Raw genomic sequence first — 20,122 nt, forward strand, 5'->3', positions numbered from 1 at the left:
TCATTAATTCTTTTTGTTTCCAGTTTGAACCAAAACTTATTTTAATAAACGTTATAACCTGGTTTATCCATACTTTTATTTTGAAGACGGGTTTCCGGTGGGACGCCTGTGGACGCCGTGTGACCACTCACCTGTGTGACAGCAGCTGACGGCCGTGCGCGTTCACGAGCCAACCTGGACAGATTGTAGGTCGCGCACACGCCACAGTTGATGCGCGCACGCGGGCAAACGCATTTACATTTGAAAAGATTTTTTACAGCATTACATCACATTTAGTCAATATCATACACACAATTATTCTTAATTGATTCTACATCTGCACAGTCATCTAGGCAATTTTTAATTTTTGAAAAGTAATAAATTATATATTTTAATATGGAATTGATGAATAATAATATATCTATTACCTTCCGACTAATTAAATACAACTTTCTAACGTTAATATATTCTGTGTATTTTTTTCCTTTACATTTTGTATTTTTTTATAATCTTTTATCTGTAATCTGTGTCGACATTTCATGTCATATTATTATATTCTGATCTTTTCATACTTTAGTATATAGTTAGTGCTTGGATAGATACAAAGTGACGTAAATCATATTCATCAGTTATCTTAATCTTAAGTTATTTTACGAGTTGATTAACAGACAAAAGCAGCAGCTGAGATCAGATTCATATTTGTCATTTACACTTCATAATTTATTCAGATAATCATCAGCTTGTGAGAAATGTTGGTGCGTTTCCACATTTGTCATTTTCTCGTTGATCTGAATTTTATTTTTCCTAACTTATCTGGTGAATCTTAACAAATTAAAAGACCTTTGTAAAAAAAAAAGAAAAAAAAAAGACTTTTATTGCGAAGTCGTGCGGTGACATACTTCCTGTGCGGTGACATACTTCCTGTTCAGGTCGCTGCCCAGCTGGTCAGACGCGGTCTCCGCTGCCTCGAGTCAAATCCACATTATTTGTAGATAAGCATTCGTCGCCGACGTGTCAATCATCTTCTTTAATATTAACGGAACATCGATCGACAGTTTCCTGCGCGTGTCACGTCGCTTAACGTCGTTTTTAATCCATTTCTCTCAACTCTTTTTTATCGTGCTATCGTTAGCTCCGCGGCTAGCCAGCATTCACTGCTCCCCCGAAGACAGACTCGATCACGCGTTGTCACAATCATGGATCGAACCGGAGTCGCGACGGAAACACCAAAGGTGAGAAGCTCGGTTCTGTCAGCGTGTCTATCTGTCGCGGAGCTCGTGTTAGCCGCTACATGCTACATGCTACATGCGATCCAACATGGCCGCGGCCGTCTCGACAGTTTCTATTTCTGTCGCGTCTCAACTTCACAATCCTCCCACGACGCTCCGGAAACTTGTATCACTGAAATTATAATTGTCAGAAATTATAACTTGTCCGACTTGTCCGCCCTCTGAAGCCTTTATTGTTTTTAATCCGTTGAAGATCGTAACTGAAAAACTCTTTTCATGTGTGCGGGGGGCGGATCCTGAACACACGTCGGGAAGAGGGCGTGGTCACGTCGGACATGTCTCAACACGTCACTCACCTCCGACTTGTTTATGTTCGTGAGTCAGACACGTGCTCTGATTTCCGGTGAATTACATAAAACTGTGACGTAATCTGATGATTGTCCAAGTGAAGCACTTTGTAATATTTAAGTCGGATATGGATTTTTTGGGGGGCCGATATCGATACAGCGACATATATATTTTTTTAATTTAACCTTTATGACAAAGAAATGTACTTGAGGCTTGATATTTTTAGTTTAACCATAAACTACTTTATCATGAATAACTAAATTGGCAAAAAATATATGACAAACACAACCAAATACATAGAAGTTGACTTAGGAAAACCAAACTTTTATTTTACGCAAAATATAAACACGAATGCACATTTTTGTCAAGATTTTCAAGTAATTGTGTGTGTGTGTGTGTCTGTGTGTGTGTATGTCTCTCTCTCTCTCTCTCTTCAGAGCCCGTGGGGGTCGGCGACCCCGGCAGCTCCGGCCTGCTCTCTGGCTGATGTGATGAGCGAGCAGCTGGCCACACAGCTGGACGAGGAGAACAACACCGTCCCTGCTCTCAGCGAGTGAGTGTGTGTCACTCACCTGTCATTTGACCACGTCACTCTGGAGTTGATTGATTTACAGTCTGATCAACTGATGCCCCCTTGTGGACAAGATCTATGTATCCTGCACGCCAACTGATTACACGGGTTCATAACTACATTAACAATAACTAAGAGTTTTATTTTATTTTTTAAATAAAACCTTCTTTTCTTTCAGATTTTGGATCAAATCATTTTTCTGACATTTTTAAAGACGCCGTTAGTTGATCAAATATCGGCAGGTTAATCCACAATGAAAGTTGATGTCAGTCTTTGTGAATCTGTGTTTTTGTTTTTCTCTGTAACGTCGCCGCCCCCCCCTCTCTCCCTCTCTCTCGCTTTGTCTCTCTCTCTCAGGCCCGGGGCAGATGTGACGTTGTCGGACGAGGCCCACGACACGACCAGCGACCTGATGCTCGCCCAGATGTTGCAGATGCAGTTCGACCGCGAGTTTGACGACCAGCTCCGCCGCGAGGAGAAGAAGTTCAACGGAGACAGCAAAGGTAGAGAAAACTTCTGTCGTCTGAGATCCACGGTGCGCCCGCGGAATGTTCAGTTAGACGAGTTCTGTGAGGTGACGAGGTCGAAGTTGCCGTCAGTGACGCTCTGGCCTTTCAATGTGTCCCGTCCAGTGTCCATCTCCTTTGAGAACTACCGAAAGGTTCATCCGTACGAAGACAGCGACAGCTCGGAGGACGAGGTCGACTGGCAGGACACGAGAGACGACCCCTACAAAGCCGGTAACGCCTCCGAGCCCCACACGGCCTGACCCCTGACCCCTGACCCCTGAGTTCATCTCCAGCTGGACTGTTAGAAAATGTCATCAATATATCGATAATTATCACGATAAACGTCACATTATTTTATTTTCTAAGGTTGTGGGTGAGAACGACAAACACTTAAAGCAGTTCTGTAATATACCCCCTCACTGTGCCTTGGTGAAAATTATATTGCGATAATTATAGATATTGTTTAATTTTCCAGCCCCCAAATATTCTCCCTTTGCCACATCATCTATTACCACCGTTTAACCGACTGATGTTCAAACTACTGTGTGTGTGTGTGTGTGTGTGTGTGTGTGTGTGTGTGTGTGTGTGTGTGTGTGTGTGTGTGTGTGTGTGTGTGTGTGTGTGTGTGTGTGTGTGTGTGTGTGTGTGTGTGTGTGTGTGTGTGTGTGTGTGTGTGTGTGTGTCAGACAAGCCTCAGACCACGCCCCGTCGAGGCTTCATCGGAAAAGGCAAGAACATCACGACCAAACACGACGAGGTGACCTGCGGTCGTAAGAATGCCGCTCGCATGGACAACGTACGTCACCTCGCATTCATGTGATTTATGAACGTGAACATGTTGATGCTACAGATGTCTTTGAAATCCCAAAATCATCTGGAGTTTTTGGTTAATCAAATTTAAAGCAACAGTATGTAGTCTTTGGTTGTTGTTCTTTTCCTAACGAGGAGAGCGGCGTCTTTGTTGTTTCTGACGCTCCCTGAACGCAACATTCTGTCGCTTTAACGTAGGGCTGGGCGATAAAACGATAACGATATGTATCACGATATAAACGTAATCAATATCAATAGAAAATGAGTTTGATAGAACGTTTCAATAATTTTTTTTTTCCTCGTTGGAAGAAGCCGGAGCAAAGAGTCTAGCTACGCCGGCCGCTAGCTACGCCGGCACTCGTCCTCTGCAACGTATGGAGTGTCACGCCTAATAGCCAATCATGTAACAGTATCACGTTTGGTTGCACCATCTCATTGGCTCGTGTTTGTGTTTCTTAGGTCATAAAAATTATCCATAATTATCGATATCGACCGATGTGAAACACTTGTATCGTGTTACCGTTTTCAGCCATAACGCCCAGCCCTACTTTAACGTCTGAAAGTGTCTCTGCACAACAGTGTCTGTGCTCTTCACGCTCTATCAGGAGATTCTTTTTTTCCTCCTCCAGTTTGCTCCCGAGGTCCTTGTCGGCGACGGGCTGGGGATGGACCTGAAGTTGCCCAATCAGGTGTTCAACTCTCTGAAGCAGCACTGCTACAGCGAGCAGCGACGCAGCGCCAGGCTGCACGAGAAGAAGGAGCACTCCACCGCCGTACGTTCACACACACACACACACACACACACACACACACACACACACACACACACACACACACACACACATCCCGTCCTCGTTTCCTCTTCGCACTCCAACACCTCCGTCCATCCTCCGCAGGAACAAGCCGTCGACCCTCGCACTCGTCTGCTCATGTATAAGATGGTGAACGCCGGCGTGCTGGAAAACATCAACGGCTGCATCAGCACCGGGAAAGAGGCTGTCGTATTCCACGCCGACGGTGGGAGGTGAGAGGAAACGGAAAATGTTGTTTTTTTTACAGAAAGAATTAATAATCCAAACATCCATTTCTGCCTCTTCTCAACGTCACAATCATTTAAACGGATGATGACATGATTACATTTTTGTTAGTTACAGCTGAGAGCAGTAGAAATGTGATCATGATCATGTTTGTCTATTTAATTCTTAAATATTGTTTGTGTTTCAGCCTGGAGGAGCAGCCGGTGCCCGACGAGGTGGTGCTGAAGGTTTTTAAAACGACGCTCAACGAGTTCAAGAACAGAGACCGTTACATCAAGGACGACTATCGCTTCAGAGATCGCTTCAGCAAGCTGAACCCGCGCAAAGTCATCAGGCTGTGGGCGGAGAAAGAGATGCACAACCTGGCCAGGTACCTGAGCGCACCACAGTGACATCACAGTTAAATAAAGTTAAATATAGTCATGAGCGGCGATTGAAGGGTTCAAACTCTCTGCCATTCCCCCCCCTTCATGGGATGTGAACCAAACTCAGTGTGTGTATTCACCAGATGGCCTGAGAGGTTGCCAGTGAGTTATTAGCATATATGCTATAGGCCACGCCCACTTTCACGAATCAGGATTGTGCTTAGAATTCTGATCAATACTTGCCCCCAGAGCGTGCCCACCAATTTTTCTGTTGAGTGGTTATTGAGATACACTTGTTTGTGTCATTTGTGCTGCCCCCTATAGGTTGGCAACAAAATGCCATAAGAGGAACTGTAGCTAGTCACAGCTGTAAGTTATGTAGCAAAATTTGTGATGATTGGACAAATGGTTAATGACTTACGGCCAATATCTCCCTCTAAGCCCCGCCCTTTGCGAGGACATTTTGGCTAGTAGCATGTTTTTTCACCAATTTTGCTCATTTATTAATAGAATTTGTATTTCCTTCCCATTAGGCGGCGTACCAAGTTTGGCGTTGATAGAGGCAAAATATCAAAAGTTTTATTCATGGTACCGTTTTTCAGTTTATGCTAATTAGCCCACGTTAGCGATCCAAGAGGCTCATGTTGTGGAGAGCTATGAGGGGCGTGGCCTTTTTCCACAATTTTATTAATTACAGCGCCACCGTGTGGTCGCTTTGGATAACGCGCGTAACTCGTGATTGTGGCAGAGACGCCGTCCGTCGTGTTTTGACATTGGCCGGTCGCCGTTTGTGCGTTCAGGATGAAGAAGGCGGAGATCCCCTGTCCGGAGGTGGTGCTGCTGAAGAAGCACATCCTGGTGATGTCGTTCATCGGCAAAGACCACGTCCCCGCCCCCAAACTCAAAGACGCCATGTTGGGCTCGGAGGAGATGAAGAACGCCTACTACCAAGTTCTACACGTATGTGCACAGACAGGAAGTGTCATGTTTATGTATATATGTATGTATATATATTAATATGTGTTTGTTTGTGTGTGCAGATGATGCAGCAGCTGTATCAGGAGTGTAACCTGGTTCATGCTGATCTCAGTGAATACAACATGTTGTGGCACGAGGGGAAGGTGAGACTCCTCCTCCTCCTCCTCCTCCTCCTCCTCTTCCTCCTCCTCCTCCTCCAGAGTTCTGTTCATCCTTCTGTCGTCCATCCTCTCTCTCTCTCTCAGGTGTGGTTTATAGACGTCAGTCAGTCCATCGAGCCGACTCATCCTCATGGTCTGGAGTTCCTCTTCAGAGACTGCAGGAACGTCTCCACGGTAACGGCTTTTTTGTTCTTCTCCTTCTTCCTCTTCCTCCGTCCTCCTTCTCTTCTTCTTCTTCTGACTCCTCTTCCTCCTATCTCCTCTCTTTTTTCTTTTTCTTGTCTCTTCTTGTCTCTTTTTCTTCCTGTTCCTCCTTCCTCCTCTTCTTCCTTCTCCTTCTCTTCTTCCTCCTTCCTCTTATTCTTCCTCCTTGTCTTCTTCCTCCTGCTCCTCCTCTTCTTCTTCTTGTCTCTTTCTTCTTCCTCACCTTCCTCCTCCTTCTCCTTCACCCTTCCTCCTCTTCATCTTCTGACACTGTCTCCTGAGCGCAGCTCGGTTCCGTCTTACGGTCTGTTGAGTATCAGGAGGTTAATTCTTCACGTTTAGTAACGAACAAGAGGAACATTTCATTAAGGTCACTGATTTAGTTAAAAGCCCCTTTCACCCAAACGGCCTTTGGTTTATTGGACAACAAAAATGATATTAATCACACAGGATACATGAATCACTGTGTGTGTGTGTGTGTGTGTGTGTGTGTGTGTGTGTGTGTGTGTGTGTGTGTGTGTGTGTGTGTGTGTGTGTGTGTGTGTGTGTGTGTGTGTGTGTGTGTGTGTGTGTGTGTGTGTGTGTGTGTGTGTGTGTGTGTGTGTGTGTGTGTGTGTGCGTACACAAACCAGTTTTTCCAGAAGAGAGGCGTGAATGAGGCGATGAGTGTGTACGACCTGTTCAACACCGTCAGTGGACTGAACATCCCCGTTGGTTCTGAGGAGGAGGCTGAATTCGTGGCTGAGGTAACACGCACGCACCTTCCTGTTGTCAAACAGTCTTGAGGATGTTAGCGTAGCAATTTTCACCAGCATCAGCCAACACACTGCCACTGCAACATGCTACAGGCAGTGTGTCTGAACTCATTCAGCAGCTCCTCCTATTTTATGTGATCCACAAGAATCCAGTCACATTCCGTCTCACACTCGTCTCACACTGAGCTCGTCTCTCTGACAGATCGAGGCGTTGGAGAAGAGGAACGAGGATCACGTGCAGAAGCGCGGGAAGAAAATCTTCCCTGTCGACTCGGAGGACGCTGGCCCTCCTTTAAAAGTCGACGCCGCTGACTAACGCCCGGCCTGACTCGCTCTCTCTTCACGACCCGCCGTGTTGAAAACGCTGTCAGAAGATGAATGGAGGAGGAGCCCTGTAACCACACCCCCAACGCCCTCCACCACCACAACCACCACCACCCAGCTGCGGGCGGGGGAGGGCGGGGCGCCTCCTGGCTGCAGGAGGAACGATTTGACTGAGGTGGATGTTGAAGTCGGAGCGTCGGAGTTGCCGAGATCCACCAGCAGGGTTTCTGACGCTGAGGCCACGTCTCGTATCTCCTGCTGATATTCTTACTGATGTTGATCACAGTGTGTGTGTAAACACATTTATTATAATCATCATCATTATTATTATTTTTTAGGAAACCGTACAAGAGCGACACTTTGCGTTTGAATATTTGAACGTAGCCTCAGCGACGTGAAATGATTAATAAACGTTAGAGATATCTGGAAACTAAAACTATTTTTTTTGTTATTTGGGAACTTTTATCGAGTGACATAATCCTGAAAGAAATATTAAAATACCATCTTCCTTCATCTTCATCCATCTCTTTCCCTCCTCGTCTTCGTGCTCTAAAATCAACTCATAAAATCTGTCGACTGAAATAAAAAAAATCTTGCAGTTTTATAACGACTGTGTGAAGTGTCGGTCACATATGAAAGTTCGAGGTCGGTCACTCATCGCAGATTGTTGTTTGTGACGTTAATGGATAAAATATGAAAATGTGTAATGCGTGATGTTTGTGTCGCTGCAGCAGTGGAGACATCACATGATGTCGGGTGTTCACTGTGGATAAAGATGCGTTCTGATGAAAAGTCTTTTCATGTGTGAAAACGCCTGCAGACCAGTGACGTCATTAAAAAGAGACGTTGAAAACTGTTTGATTGATTTTTTTATTAGGTAAAAAACAAGTTCTTGTTAGTTATCAGACAAACATGACAGTTTGTTGTTTGTAGCGCAGAGTCACTGACACGTGATCTTTACTGTCACATGACTCAAGCGGACTTCGTACTTGATCCTTTCAAAATAAAAGGTTAATCAAAAACGCTTGCACCAAACAAAAGCCGAACATATTTTTAGTTTGACATTTTTAAAATCTTTGAATTTAATGCAACTATTTACAGACCGAAGTCGTGTGTGTTTACGATACTAGTGTGCTAGTGAAGATGCTAATTCTGTGGTACAATAAACTAGACATTACTAAAATGAAAAACAAGATCAAACATATTTGAAGTAGACTATATTGCATATGGAAAATTATTATACTTTATGAAAGACGAATTAGTTTGTGGACAGCAATTTCTCATATTCGAGTTGTGAAGTGTTATTAATGTAAAGTATAGAAATCTTTTTATTAAACTTTATTTATTTTGGATTGAAGTTGAAACTCAATAATGTTCCAGAGAGTTATAAGTAAAATAAGTTAATTCGTTATAACCTGGCTAAATCAACACTAATGCTGGAGATGTGTTGAAGAAGAGAGATTTTATTTTGATTCGTTTCATTTGTTATATATGTTATCTTTAATTTTTATTCATGAGTATGGGGCCTTTTTCCTCCCCAATATTCAAATGGAGAAGGATTTTGCATCTGCCTCTATCTTAAATATCAATCAATAATAAGAAATGGCCGTGATTAAAAATATCAAACCCCCCCCAAAAAATCTACGCTTTTATTCTGAAGGATGAAACCAGGAGCCTCGTCGTCACGTCCGGTTCTGCTGCGCCCGGCTGACAGGAAGCTGCAGCGGAGCGGAGCGGCACCTGAACGGGAGCGGAGCGGAGCGGGGCGACACGATGAGCGGGGAACATTACCTGGAGCTGTGCGAGAACCCGGTGCAGTTCGAAAACGCGTCCAGCGTCAACAACGTCTTCTTCGACGAGGCGAACAAACAGGTGAGGCAGCTAGCTAGCATCGCGGCTAACGGGGCTAGCTAACAAGCGACAAGGAGGAAGTTCGAACAATATTTATTTACAAAACAAAACATCACGATGAGCTTCATTGTGCTGACGTCACGTGGTGTTTCATCAATATGAGATAATCGATCGTTTGAAATGTGTGTTGATATGTTACAGTAAGTAAACAACATTCATCTTTATCATATTTAGGACATAAAAGAACACATTTCAATTTCATCATCGATCGAGTTATTAATATATATAAATTTGATTTATTGATCATGAAGTTAAGATGCATCATTGGATTATTAAGAACAGTTCAAATTATCCAACAAGCTGTTTGGTAAATTGATGCACAACAAAGTTTAATGTCAATGTGGAGTTTTATTTTCTAAGTTAATAAACTGTTCCAACAATTATGCTCTATACATCTTCTAATCAGCTCGTTGATTAAACTGCAGTGCAGTAAATAGATTTTGTGAAAGTATTAAAACGTTCAGTCCACAAAACTTTACTCATCACGAGCTGTCAAGACCTCCGTGACTTTGTGACGTCACCGCCCTGAGCCACGCCCCCGTTTTTAATTATGTATTCAACGTGAGTAATTCAGGCCCTGTTTTCTGACTGCAGGTGTTCGCGGTGCGTTCAGGTGGAGCCACAGGTGTGGTGGTCAAAGGCCCAGATGACAAGAGCAGTGTTGCCTTCAGGTACTAACGTTTACAGGAATGTTGTGTCCGTACTCGGATACTTCAGTAAAAGTACAGATGTTAAAACAAAACATACTTTACCAAGTATTTGTCCTGTGACAGGTTTTTTTGTTTGGGTCTCAGACGGTTGTTTACATGAAATTCATCTGAGACGATTCGAGGTGAAACTCGTGTAGAATCTCAAATCTCACAATGAAATAAATAAAGTCCAATGAATTGTTCTTCACTCCTCGCTGGGTTCCGTGTTCTCCGCCCGCAGGATGGACGATAAGGGGGAAGTGAAGTGCATCAAGTTCTCCATCGGGAACAAGATCTTGGCCGTGCAGAGAACCTCCAAGTCCGTGGTGAGTTCTGACCACGACGACTAAACTCAAGAGCTAAAAAAAACTAACAATTATTTGTTGTAACGTTGGTTTATTAATCATGAATTATTCTGCCTGCTCGACTTAATGTCCGTAGTATCTTTGTTCCAGACTGTTGAGATATAACATTTCATGTCGTTTGTAGGATTTCATCAACTTCATCCCGGACTACCCGCACACAGAGTTCACCCAGGAGTGTAAGGTACGGGACACTTTATCCTCCTCGGTGTGTTTCCTCCTCGAGGTCCAATTGGTCGAGCCGCAGCAAATCTCTCACTCTCATCGATCAGAAATCATCGAGATGCATTAATTATTCTCTGTGAAACAAGAGAAGGGAACTCTCCATGAAGAAGAAACTCCCAGATCAGACACAGAATTTAATGGATTCTCTCTTGGTCCATGTTCCGTCCTCCCACCAAGTTTACTGCAAAACAGACAGAGAGACAGACAGGCAGTCAGAGAGACAGACACACAGACAGACAGAGAGACAGACAGGCAGTCAGAGAGACAGATAGGCAGTTTTAAAGGCAGACAGACAGACAGACAGACAAATAGAGAGAGACAGGCAGTCAGAGAGACAGACAGACAGACAGACAGACAAATAGAGAGAGAGACAGGCAGTCAGAGAGACAGACAGACAGACAGACAGACAAATAGAGAGAGAGACAGGCAGTCAGAGAGACAGACAGACAGAGAGACAGACACACAGACAGACAGAGAGAGAGACAGACAGACAGACAGACAGACAGATGACAGACAGGGGTGAAAACATTGGCTCCTCGTGTGTTGTTTTTCTAAGTTAACGGCGGTTTGTGTTTTTTCCGTCTCGTCCGGCAGACGAAGAACGCCAGCGTGTTGGGTTTCTGTTGGACCAGCTGGAACGAGATCGTCTTCATCACCGACCAGGGGATCGAGTTCTACCAGGTGGGACTCCGCCTCTTCAGCTGCACGGGAACACGCGTGATGAAAGTCGACTGTGTGCATTGACGTGTGTGTGTGTGTGTGTGTGTGTGTGTGTGTGTGTGTGTGTGTGTGTGTGTGTGTGTGTGCGTGTGCGTGTGCGCAGGTGTTTCCAGACAAGCGCAGCGCGAAGCTGTTGAAGAGCCAGAGCATCAATGTGAACTGGTACCAGTACTGTCCAGAGACGTCGGTCATCCTGCTGTCCACCACCGTGCAGGGAAACGTCCTGCAGCCCTTCGCATTCAGGGTCAGAGTCACACTCAACATTACACATTCAAATGATCTGATGGTGCGTTCACACGGACGCTACGCCAATTACATACAAAGTCACTGCGAAGACGCAACTGGTGTGACGCGTTGATACGTGGAGATCCTCCTCCTTTTCTTCCCCCTCTGTGACCTTCAGTGACCTCCTCCGCAGGCAAAAGTCAGACGGGTGACATGATGTTTCACTCTGTTGTTGTTTGTCGTGTCAGAACGGGACCATGTCCAAGATGTCCAAGTTTGAGATCGAACTGCCCGTCGTCCCCAAGCCCGCCAAACTCAGCCTGTCGGAGAGGGACATCGCCATGGCAACCATGTGAGACGGCTGCGTGTGTTTGATGAGTTTGTCTTTCCTCTAATTGGTCGGATGTTGATGGAACGTCTCTCTGTCTGCAGCTACGGTCAACTGTACGTGATGTATCTGAAGCATCACTCGAGAACAGCAAACAGTCCGAGTGCAGAGGTGGTTCTGTATCACTTACCCAGGTAACACACACACACACACACACCCACACACACCCACACACACACCCCCCCCCCCCCCCCCCCACACACACACACACACACACACAAACACAAATGAATGAATGAATTAATCAGAGATTTGGTCATTAAAATATCTACTATTTCTTTTGTCTGAGCAAAAACAATGAAATGTGTTCAGGGAGGGTGCGTGTAAAAAGGGCCATGTGTTGAAGCTGAACACCACAGGGAAGTTTGCTCTGAACATCGTGGACAACCTGGTGGTGGTTCATCACCAGAGCTCTCAGGTCAGTGAGTCGGGATTCATTCACAGCTGCAGCCGAACATGGCGGTGTTATTTATTGTGTGTGTGTGTGTGTGTGTGTGTGTGTGTGTGTGTGTGTGTGTGTGTGTGTGCGTGCGTGCGTGTGTGTGTCTCAGACGTCTCTGATCTTCGACATCAAGCTGAAGGAGCCTGAATGTGCGGTGAACACACACCAGCCCGTCCTGCCCGGCCGCTCCATCCACCCATACAGGATCCCGCTGTCAGGTGAACACTCACCTCCGAGTGTTTGTGCGTCACAAACGCCGCAGTAGATGCAGGTTTTTGTTGGTTCTGGCTCCGATCGGCAGCAATGGAAACCTGACACTTCTTTATTTTGGCAGCACAGACGATGACGCTGCACTTTTACGGCAACGGCCGCACAAAATAAAAATGATCATTTTATTATACGTTATTTGGTGAAATTTTCACGTTATTTCGTGTTGCACGTTATTTGTCGTAACAACTATTCACGTTATTTCGTGACAACTTAACATACCATGCTGTGATGGTGGATGACATTGTGATGATCTACGTTTCTTAACAAAATAACATGACATTTTATTGTTATAACTTGAAAAGTTTATTGTGATGTTTTATTTTTCCGACTCTCCGACGCCCTCTGGAGGAGACTCTTGGCGTACAGTTGTGCAGGATTCTTTATTCTTTATCGCAGTGTCCATCTTTCTTTTCTTGTTGTTTCTCTGCAGGTCCGGCCGTCGTCGCCTCTCAGCCTCCGGTTCCCTGCCAGCTCTGTATCCTCTCTTTACAATAACTCCCTCATTTAAAATCAATAGTCTGGAATTTTATTATTTTTCTCACTTTGACCACTTTGACCTTGACCGTCGCTCCAGACTCTTCCTCCTGGAGCGTCTTCCAACCCGACATCATCATCAGTGCCAGTGAAGGTGTGGAACACACACACACACACACACACTGAATGAAATGTTAAAGCTGTTGTCAGATATTTTGATAATGATTATTAGAAACAAAAACCAGAGCTCATTCCCTGGCCGTGTTCTGTGTCTGTCAGGTTTCCTGTGGTACCTGCAGGTGAAGCTGCCGCCAACTGTGAACCTGCTGCAGGACAAAGGCAAACTGATGGACTTTCTGTTACGACGGAGAGACTGCAAGATGGTGATCCTGTCCGTCTGCTCGCAGAGTACGTCTGTCTGCGCGCACACACACACACACACACACACACACACACACACACACACACACACACACACACACGCACACACACACCTGTAGCGGCCAAGACGAGTCAGAGCCAAGAGAGAAACCTTCTGTCTCACAATGTTACAGAAAGAGATGAAAATAACATTCCTGGCTCCGCCCCCTTTGTCCAGTTCCAGCAGACAGACAGACAGTTAGACAGACATGTTCTATCCTTCCACCACGAACGAACGAAGGAAAAAATGAATGAACGAAGAAATAATGACGTACGAACCAAATACCAACGAACGAAAAAAAGACAGAAATAGAACAAAAAACAAACGAACGACAGAACAAATTAATAAAAGAACAAACGAAAATGAACAAATAAAAAAAGGGAACAGAAGCGAGCGAACTCTCCTCAGGAAGTGAATATAAAGAATAACTTCAACACATCTGCATAAATTAGTCTGATCATCGAGTAACGAACTGCCCGACGCAACGAGACAGAAAATCCACATTTAGTGTGTTTCTCGTCAGTCCTGGAGGACGGAGCCAAGGGGAGTCTTCCTGTCGTGGCGACGGTGTTTGACAAACTCAACCAGGTCTACAAAGAATATCTGGAGGCGGAGCAGAGCTACACCACGGTGAGACACACACACACACACACACACACACACACACACACACACACACACACACACACACACACACAACCAGACAACGTTCATTCTAAACTGTGTGTGTGTGTGTGTGTGTGTGTGTGTGTGTGTGTGTGTGTGTGTGTGTGTGTGTGTGTGTGTGTGTGTGTGTGTGTGTGTGTGTGTGTGTGTGTGTGTGTGTGTGTGTGTGTGTGTGTGTGTGTGTGTGTGTGTGTGTGTGTGTGTGTGTGTGTGTGTGTAGGCGATGGAGTCAGGCCCAAGTCGAGGCAGCGCGGCTCAGAAACGTCCCGTCAGGACTCAGGCGGTCATCGACCAGTCAGACATGTACACACACGTCCTGTCATCTTTCACAGAGAGGAAGGTACGACACAACGAACGTCCAGTAGAATCATCATGTTTTCAATTAAAATCAAATGACTTTTAATGATACTGTGCATATTTCTCCTGAGGCACAAAAATTTCAGACTCAAATAATTTAAATTCTCCACAAAATATCAGAAAAAAGTATTTTAATAAACAAAAAGTCTATTTATAATTAGAAAATGGATTATACACATGAGATGCCAGATATAAAATAAAATTTGACTGTGTGTGTGTGTGTTCTTGACAGGGCGTGTCCCATAAGTTCATCATCGCGGTGCTGATGGAGTACATCCGCTCTCTGAACCAGTTCCAGATAACCGTACAGGTAAAACCGAGCAGAGTGACGCCTCCCTGGTGATCATGTGACTCCACAGCCTCAGTGTGGACGAACGTCTCCTTCGATGATTTTTGTTTTTTTCAGCATTACCACATCTTTGTTTTCAACATTACTGATCTTTGTTTCTCAGCATTACCTGTACGAGCTGGTGATCAAGACGCTGGTGCAGCACAGCCTCTTCTACATGTTGCACCAGTTCCTTCAGTATCACGTCCTCAGTGACTCCAAACCTCTGGTGAGTCCAACGTCCAGCTGAAATGCATGATGGGAAGCGTAGTGTTGTTGACCCATGTCGGGGTCATTAATCATTAGCACATTATCATCTCTGATGGTTTCAGGCCTGTTTGCTTCTGTCTCTGGAGAGTACGTATCCTCCTGCTCACCAGCTGTCACTGGACATGTTGAAGGTATCTCACACACACACACACACACACATTACAGTTGTTTCTTTAATCTCTAACTCATCCACTGTGTCTTCGTGTTCTCAGCGTCTGTCGACGGCCAACGACGAGATCGTGGAGGTTCTGTTGTCCAAGCAGCAGGTTCTGGGCGCGCTGAGGTTCATCCGCAGCGTCGGTACGTTGACCTCACGTCATCTGGACGCTTCACCGACCGAATCATTTAATGTTCATAATGAATGTGTTGCCTCTATCTCGACGACCTCCGGCCAGACGTGACTTTCAGGTGTAAACAGGAAGTAGACCAGTAGTAGAGTCAGAGCAGGAACTGTTACTGTCAGGAAGTGACTGATGAGAACCAATCAGAGAAGAGAACGTGGGCGTCTCCGCCAGGCGTAGCCATAGCAACAGTGATGCGTCCTAAAACGAATATCAGACGTGTTCAGCTGAGCCTTTTTTAGTTTTACCTGACTTGTGCGCAGGCGGACACGACAACGTGTCGGCGAGGAAGTTCCTGGACGCGGCGCGACAGACCGCAGACCAGATGTTGTTCTACACCGTGTTCAGGTCGTTCCAACAAAGAAACCACCGGCTGAGAGGAAGCCCCGCCTTCAACCCTGGTGACATCACACACACACACACACACACACACACACCTGGAAAAATGGCAGTTCACTTTTATTCTTCTAACATTTAAACTGCGTGTGTGTGTGTGTGTGTGTGTGTGTGTGTGTGTGTGTGTGTGTGTGTGTGTGTGTGTGTGTGTGTGTGTGTGTGTGTGTGTGTGTGTGTGTGTGTGTGTGTGTGTGTGTGTGTGTGTGTGTGTGTGTGTGTGTGTGTGTGTGTGTGTGTGTGTGTGTGTGTGTGTGTTACCAGGCGAGCACTGTGAGGAGCACGTGGATCACTTCAGGCAGTTGTTCGGGGACCAGTCGCTGATGAAACCGTCCACAGTGTGAAGGACCGACACCAGAACCACCATCGGTGACTCAGCAGGTTGTTTCCATGACGATGATTTTTGGGGCCAAATGTTAAAACGTCGTACAGGATTTGATTTCCTCTCCTGTACGTCGATGTCATGAATGTGATCTCATATTTATATTATGAAGTTGTTTTTTTCTTCACTCAACTGGAACGATAACTGTTCAATGTTCGACAACACAATCAAAATAAATATTAACTCTGAATTATGAGACACTGAAACTGACGATGAGAAAACGGGAAGATTTTAAAACCAAGTGATCATTTAATGACTTATCCTCATAAGTGTTGTTAATATTTTGAGGGGAAAGTCTCTGCTGTCATTCACCCACATCTTGGATTTTTTTGTTTAAGTTCAAGCAATATCCTCAAATCACAGATGAGTCATATCTGATAAAGACCGACGACGTCAAAAGTAAAAACTCAAAGGTTTTGTTGAAAAGTTTGGAAGAAGATTCGATCGCTGACTTTTTTCCTTTTCATGTCGGCAGACGTGCATGTGTAAATATTAGAATCATAAACTGATTAATAACAAGGTCACATGGATTGTACATAGTCAGAATGTGAGTATCATTGTGTGTGTGACCAGAGGCTGCACCTGTACAGTTTGAACAGTTTGTGTGAAGACTGTAAATATGAAATTAATGATTTTGACCAAAATCCTAATCATGTTGTCGGATAAAGAATAATAATTTTACTAACAGTCACATCTTCTCTACATCAGATGACAACATTTACATTGTTCAGTGTAAAAACTGACTGTTTATAAATCATAATAAAAGAACAAACTACAGGAAAGTGACTTTTCATGTTCGTGTGTTAAACTGAAAGTTGTGAAACATCAACGAAGATGTGGAAACTAAATATTCACATTCAAGGCCCTGGAGGAAATTTACATGAAAACATATTTGGAGGATTAATCGATTATCAAAATTAATGTGATACATATTTGACAAATGGATTCGTTGACTTTGAATATGTTGACAACTGATTAATCATTTACATTTTCATAATTTTATTATTTGCAGATTCCAGCCTGCTGCTGCGTCTTCATCCTTCTTCATTGTAAACTTAATATTTTCATATTAATTTTCACATAATCATTATTTTTTTGTTGTTTATTGAGGGGTGGACAATTAAAAGAAAGATTACTTTTATTATCGATTAGCTGATAATAAATATAACGGAATAATCTGTCTTTCAGCAGTTTACAGTCGGATCAGATTTGTCTTCAGACAAACAAATGATTCAACAGAGAATAAAGTTTTCAATTCTTTCATATTCACTTGGGTTTAAACAGTTTCTCTTTTTAGTTTTTTCCCTAAAAAAAGAAACAAAGTGAAGATTGACGGTGTCTTTGGTGAACGTGAGTGAAAAAAAATACATCCAGGTCGTTTGATTCACACACATTTTCCTCGATATAATCTTTATTGCTTTTTCTCAGTTGGTTGGAGACGACAGTCGAGTCACAGAACGGTTTCCAGATGATTGTGTGTTAATGCGTTCGGATTGAGGTCCAGCGTGTGTGTGTGTGTGTGTGTGTGTGTGTGTGTGTGTGTGTGTGTGTGTGTGTCTGACGTTTCCCTTAAAGTTCAACTCGAGGTCGAACCACAGAACAGAAAAAAGGCTTCAACCCAAAAGTCCGAGTGGGAAGATGCACTTTCAGAACTTTTTGGCTTTAAAAAAACCCTTTTCTGTTCGGCAATGACAAGTTCACAGTCAAGTGCTAAATGTAGTGATTGACAGTTCTGGATTATTATCTAAAATTTAAAAAAAAAAGACAAAAATAATCAGGAATTGGAAGGATTGCAACTCAGGAAATATGAACATCGGAGTTTTACTGCTAATGGACTTGTGAGAGACCCTGAGAGCGAGATTATATATATTTTCATATTAATATATATATATATGTGTGTGTGTAGCACAAAAAGAGATGGAGAAATCATCCATAATTGATCAAATTAGATTAACATGCAACAAAAGAAACAACAACAAGCCTAAAACTCACCCTTTAACTGAACACAATGGATTTCACAGTTTTATATGTATTTATATTTCATAGAAGAAAAAGAAAAAATAAGCACAACAAAAAAATCATATCTCAGCCAAAACTAAAAAACAAACAACAGACGACTCACACAGGAGATCGACATAAAGCTTTTTGGATTCAGAGAAGATTTCTTATTGCTTAGTTTCCACTTCGCACCGCGACCCGCCACTGCCAGAGGAGGATGAGGAAGAGGAGGAGGAAGAAAATAGGAGGAGGAAGAGATGGAGGAGGAGGAGGAGGAGGAAGAGCAGGAAAAGGAGGAGGAGGAAGAGATGGAGGAGGAGGAGAAGGAAGAGCAGGAAGAAAAGGAGGGAGAGGAGGAGGAAGAGATGGAGGAGGAGGAGGAAGAAAAGGAGGAGGAGGAGAAGGAAGAGCAGGAAGAAAAGGAGGGAGAGGAGGAGGAAGAGATGGAGGAGGAGGAGGAAGAAAAGGAGGAGGAGGAAGAGATGGAGGAGGAGGAGAAGGAAGAGCAGGAGGAAAAGGAGGAAGAGGAAGAGATGGAGGAGGAGGAGGAAGAAATGGAGGAGGAGGAAGAGATGGAGGAGAAGGAAGAGCAGGAAGAAAAGGAGGGTGAGGAGGAGGAAGAGGAAGAGATGGAGGAGGAGGAGGAAGAAAAGGAGGAGGAGGAAGAGATGGAGGAGGAGGAGGAAGAAAAGGAGGAGGAGGAAGAAAAGGAGGAGGAGGAAGAGATGGAGGAGAAGGAAGAGCAGGAAGAAAAGGAGGGTGAGGAGGAGGAAGAGGAAGAGATGGAGGAGGAGGAGGAAGAAAAGGAGGAGGAGGAAGAGATGGAGGAGGAGGAGGAAGAAAAGGAGGAGGAAGAAAAGGAGGAGGAGGAAGAGATGGAGGAGGAGGAGAAGGAAGAGCAGGAAGAAAAGGAGGAAGAGGACGAGGAGGAGGAAGAGATGAGCAGGAGGAGGAAGAGGAGGAAGAAGAAGAGATGGAGGAGGAGTCCGCTACACAAACCATCAGGTCCTCAGAACAGTTCTGCAGCATTGAATGTGATATTCTAAATACATGGCTTTCTTAATAATTAACTTTGCACACACACGCACACACACACGCACACACACACACACACACACACACACACACACACAGTCAGACGTTCCAGAGGGAGAGCGGTTAAACAGACAGCGAACAGAACATTAAACAATACAGAGAGAAAGAGTTTTTCTTCATCGAAAAACTAATAAAGAAATGAATGACGACTGTAATTCAAACTGTTCATCACGACTCAGTGCGTCGGCAGATTCACGGTTCTGTGGTCGGTTTGTTTTTAGAGAGCAGAAGATGAGATCTTTATATTTTCATATCTGGTTCTGCAGTGATGCTTTGAACGCTGACTAGGTCTCGACAGGTGTGAACTGCACCGAGACAGAAGGGAACTCTCTCTCTGGATTGTGTCACAATATTTCACTGTACTAGTAGTAGTAGTAGTTTTGGAAGTTGTTAGTGCCAGTTCACAGCAACGTCCGGTCAGTCCGTCAGTTCAACATCTTTCTTTCCGACTAAGGGACCGACCGTCGTTGCCGAACAGTTCCGTTATGAGCCGCTGAGGTTTGATTCGTTTTGCACATGAGGTTTGCTCCATATTACAACAGACGAGAGGCGAAACGTGTGCGAGAAGAAAAATTAGCTATATTCATCTTCACACGACAGAGAAAATACACATTCACGCTCCCCGTCCCTCTGGTCGCGTGTATCGGGATCAGTTGAAACCCCATCCAGCCATCATCCATCCACTGCTCATCCATCCATTATCATCCATCCACCCATCATCCATCCATTATCATCTATCCATCGTCCATCCACCCATCCACTGCTCATCCATCCACCCATCGGCCATCCACTGCTCATCCATCCACCCATCGGCCATCCACTGCTCATCCATCCACCCATCGGCCATCCATCCATCATCATCCATCCATCGTCCATCCACTCCTCATCCATCCAC

The 20,122-nt window shown here is 44.4% G+C and overlaps 2 protein-coding genes across 3 annotated transcripts; both read left to right on the plus strand.

Annotated features, from left to right (window-relative positions):
* The first annotated feature begins 1,077 nt into the window (after positions 1–1,077).
* Positions 1,078–8,126, plus strand: riok3 (RIO kinase 3 (yeast)). The gene is made up of 13 exons (XM_035618721.2): positions 1,078–1,211; positions 1,994–2,109; positions 2,485–2,630; positions 2,760–2,867; positions 3,323–3,432; positions 4,076–4,219; positions 4,343–4,470; positions 4,671–4,853; positions 5,649–5,808; positions 5,889–5,969; positions 6,072–6,161; positions 6,824–6,937; positions 7,149–8,126. Exons 1-13 carry the CDS (start codon positions 1,176–1,178, stop codon positions 7,260–7,262), a joined length of 1,530 nt encoding a protein of 509 aa, XP_035474614.2. The 5' UTR covers positions 1,078–1,175; the 3' UTR covers positions 7,263–8,126.
* An 831-nt stretch (positions 8,127–8,957) lies between these two features.
* On the plus strand, positions 8,958–17,403 carry rmc1 (regulator of MON1-CCZ1). Of its 2 annotated transcripts, XM_035618720.2 has the most exons (22): positions 9,104–9,142; positions 9,776–9,852; positions 9,955–10,013; positions 10,112–10,196; positions 10,360–10,416; positions 11,052–11,138; positions 11,281–11,421; positions 11,651–11,754; positions 11,835–11,924; positions 12,103–12,208; positions 12,342–12,450; positions 12,933–12,977; positions 13,077–13,130; positions 13,256–13,384; positions 13,921–14,027; positions 14,284–14,403; positions 14,653–14,730; positions 14,873–14,977; positions 15,081–15,149; positions 15,231–15,318; positions 15,623–15,760; positions 16,017–17,403. In XM_035618720.2, the coding sequence occupies exons 4-22, from the start codon at positions 10,113–10,115 to the stop codon at positions 16,094–16,096; spliced, it is 1,791 nt and encodes a 596-aa protein (XP_035474613.1). In that variant the 5' UTR covers positions 9,104–9,142; positions 9,776–9,852; positions 9,955–10,013; position 10,112; the 3' UTR covers positions 16,097–17,403. The 2 variants fall into 2 exon arrangements, with proteins under 2 accessions (XP_035474612.1, XP_035474613.1); XM_035618719.2 differs by lacking the exon at positions 9,955–10,013 and having other exon boundaries at positions 8,958–9,142.
* Positions 17,404–20,122: the final 2,719 nt, after the last annotated feature.

Source organism: Scophthalmus maximus, chromosome 21 (genome assembly GCF_022379125.1).
Source record: "Scophthalmus maximus strain ysfricsl-2021 chromosome 21, ASM2237912v1, whole genome shotgun sequence".
NCBI classification, from domain to species: Eukaryota; Metazoa; Chordata; class Actinopteri; order Pleuronectiformes; family Scophthalmidae; genus Scophthalmus; species Scophthalmus maximus.

Excerpts from the sequence above, each read along its gene's own strand:
- rmc1 (XM_035618719.2), top strand. The coding sequence starts at position 9,044 with ATGAGCGGGGAACATTACCTGGAGCTGTGCGAGAACCCGGTGCAGTTC. Across the intron at positions 10,417-11,051 it reads AGTTCACCCAGGAGTGTAAG|ACGAAGAACGCCAGCGTGTT; the intron begins GTACGGGACACT and ends CTCGTCCGGCAG. Across the intron at positions 13,385-13,920 it reads CCTGTCCGTCTGCTCGCAGA|TCCTGGAGGACGGAGCCAAG; the intron begins GTACGTCTGTCT and ends GTTTCTCGTCAG.
- riok3 (XM_035618721.2), top strand. The coding sequence starts at position 1,176 with ATGGATCGAACCGGAGTCGCGACGGAAACACCAAAG. Across the intron at positions 5,970-6,071 it reads TGTTGTGGCACGAGGGGAAG|GTGTGGTTTATAGACGTCAG; the intron begins GTGAGACTCCTC and ends TCTCTCTCTCAG. Across the intron at positions 6,162-6,823 it reads ACTGCAGGAACGTCTCCACG|TTTTTCCAGAAGAGAGGCGT; the intron begins GTAACGGCTTTT and ends TACACAAACCAG.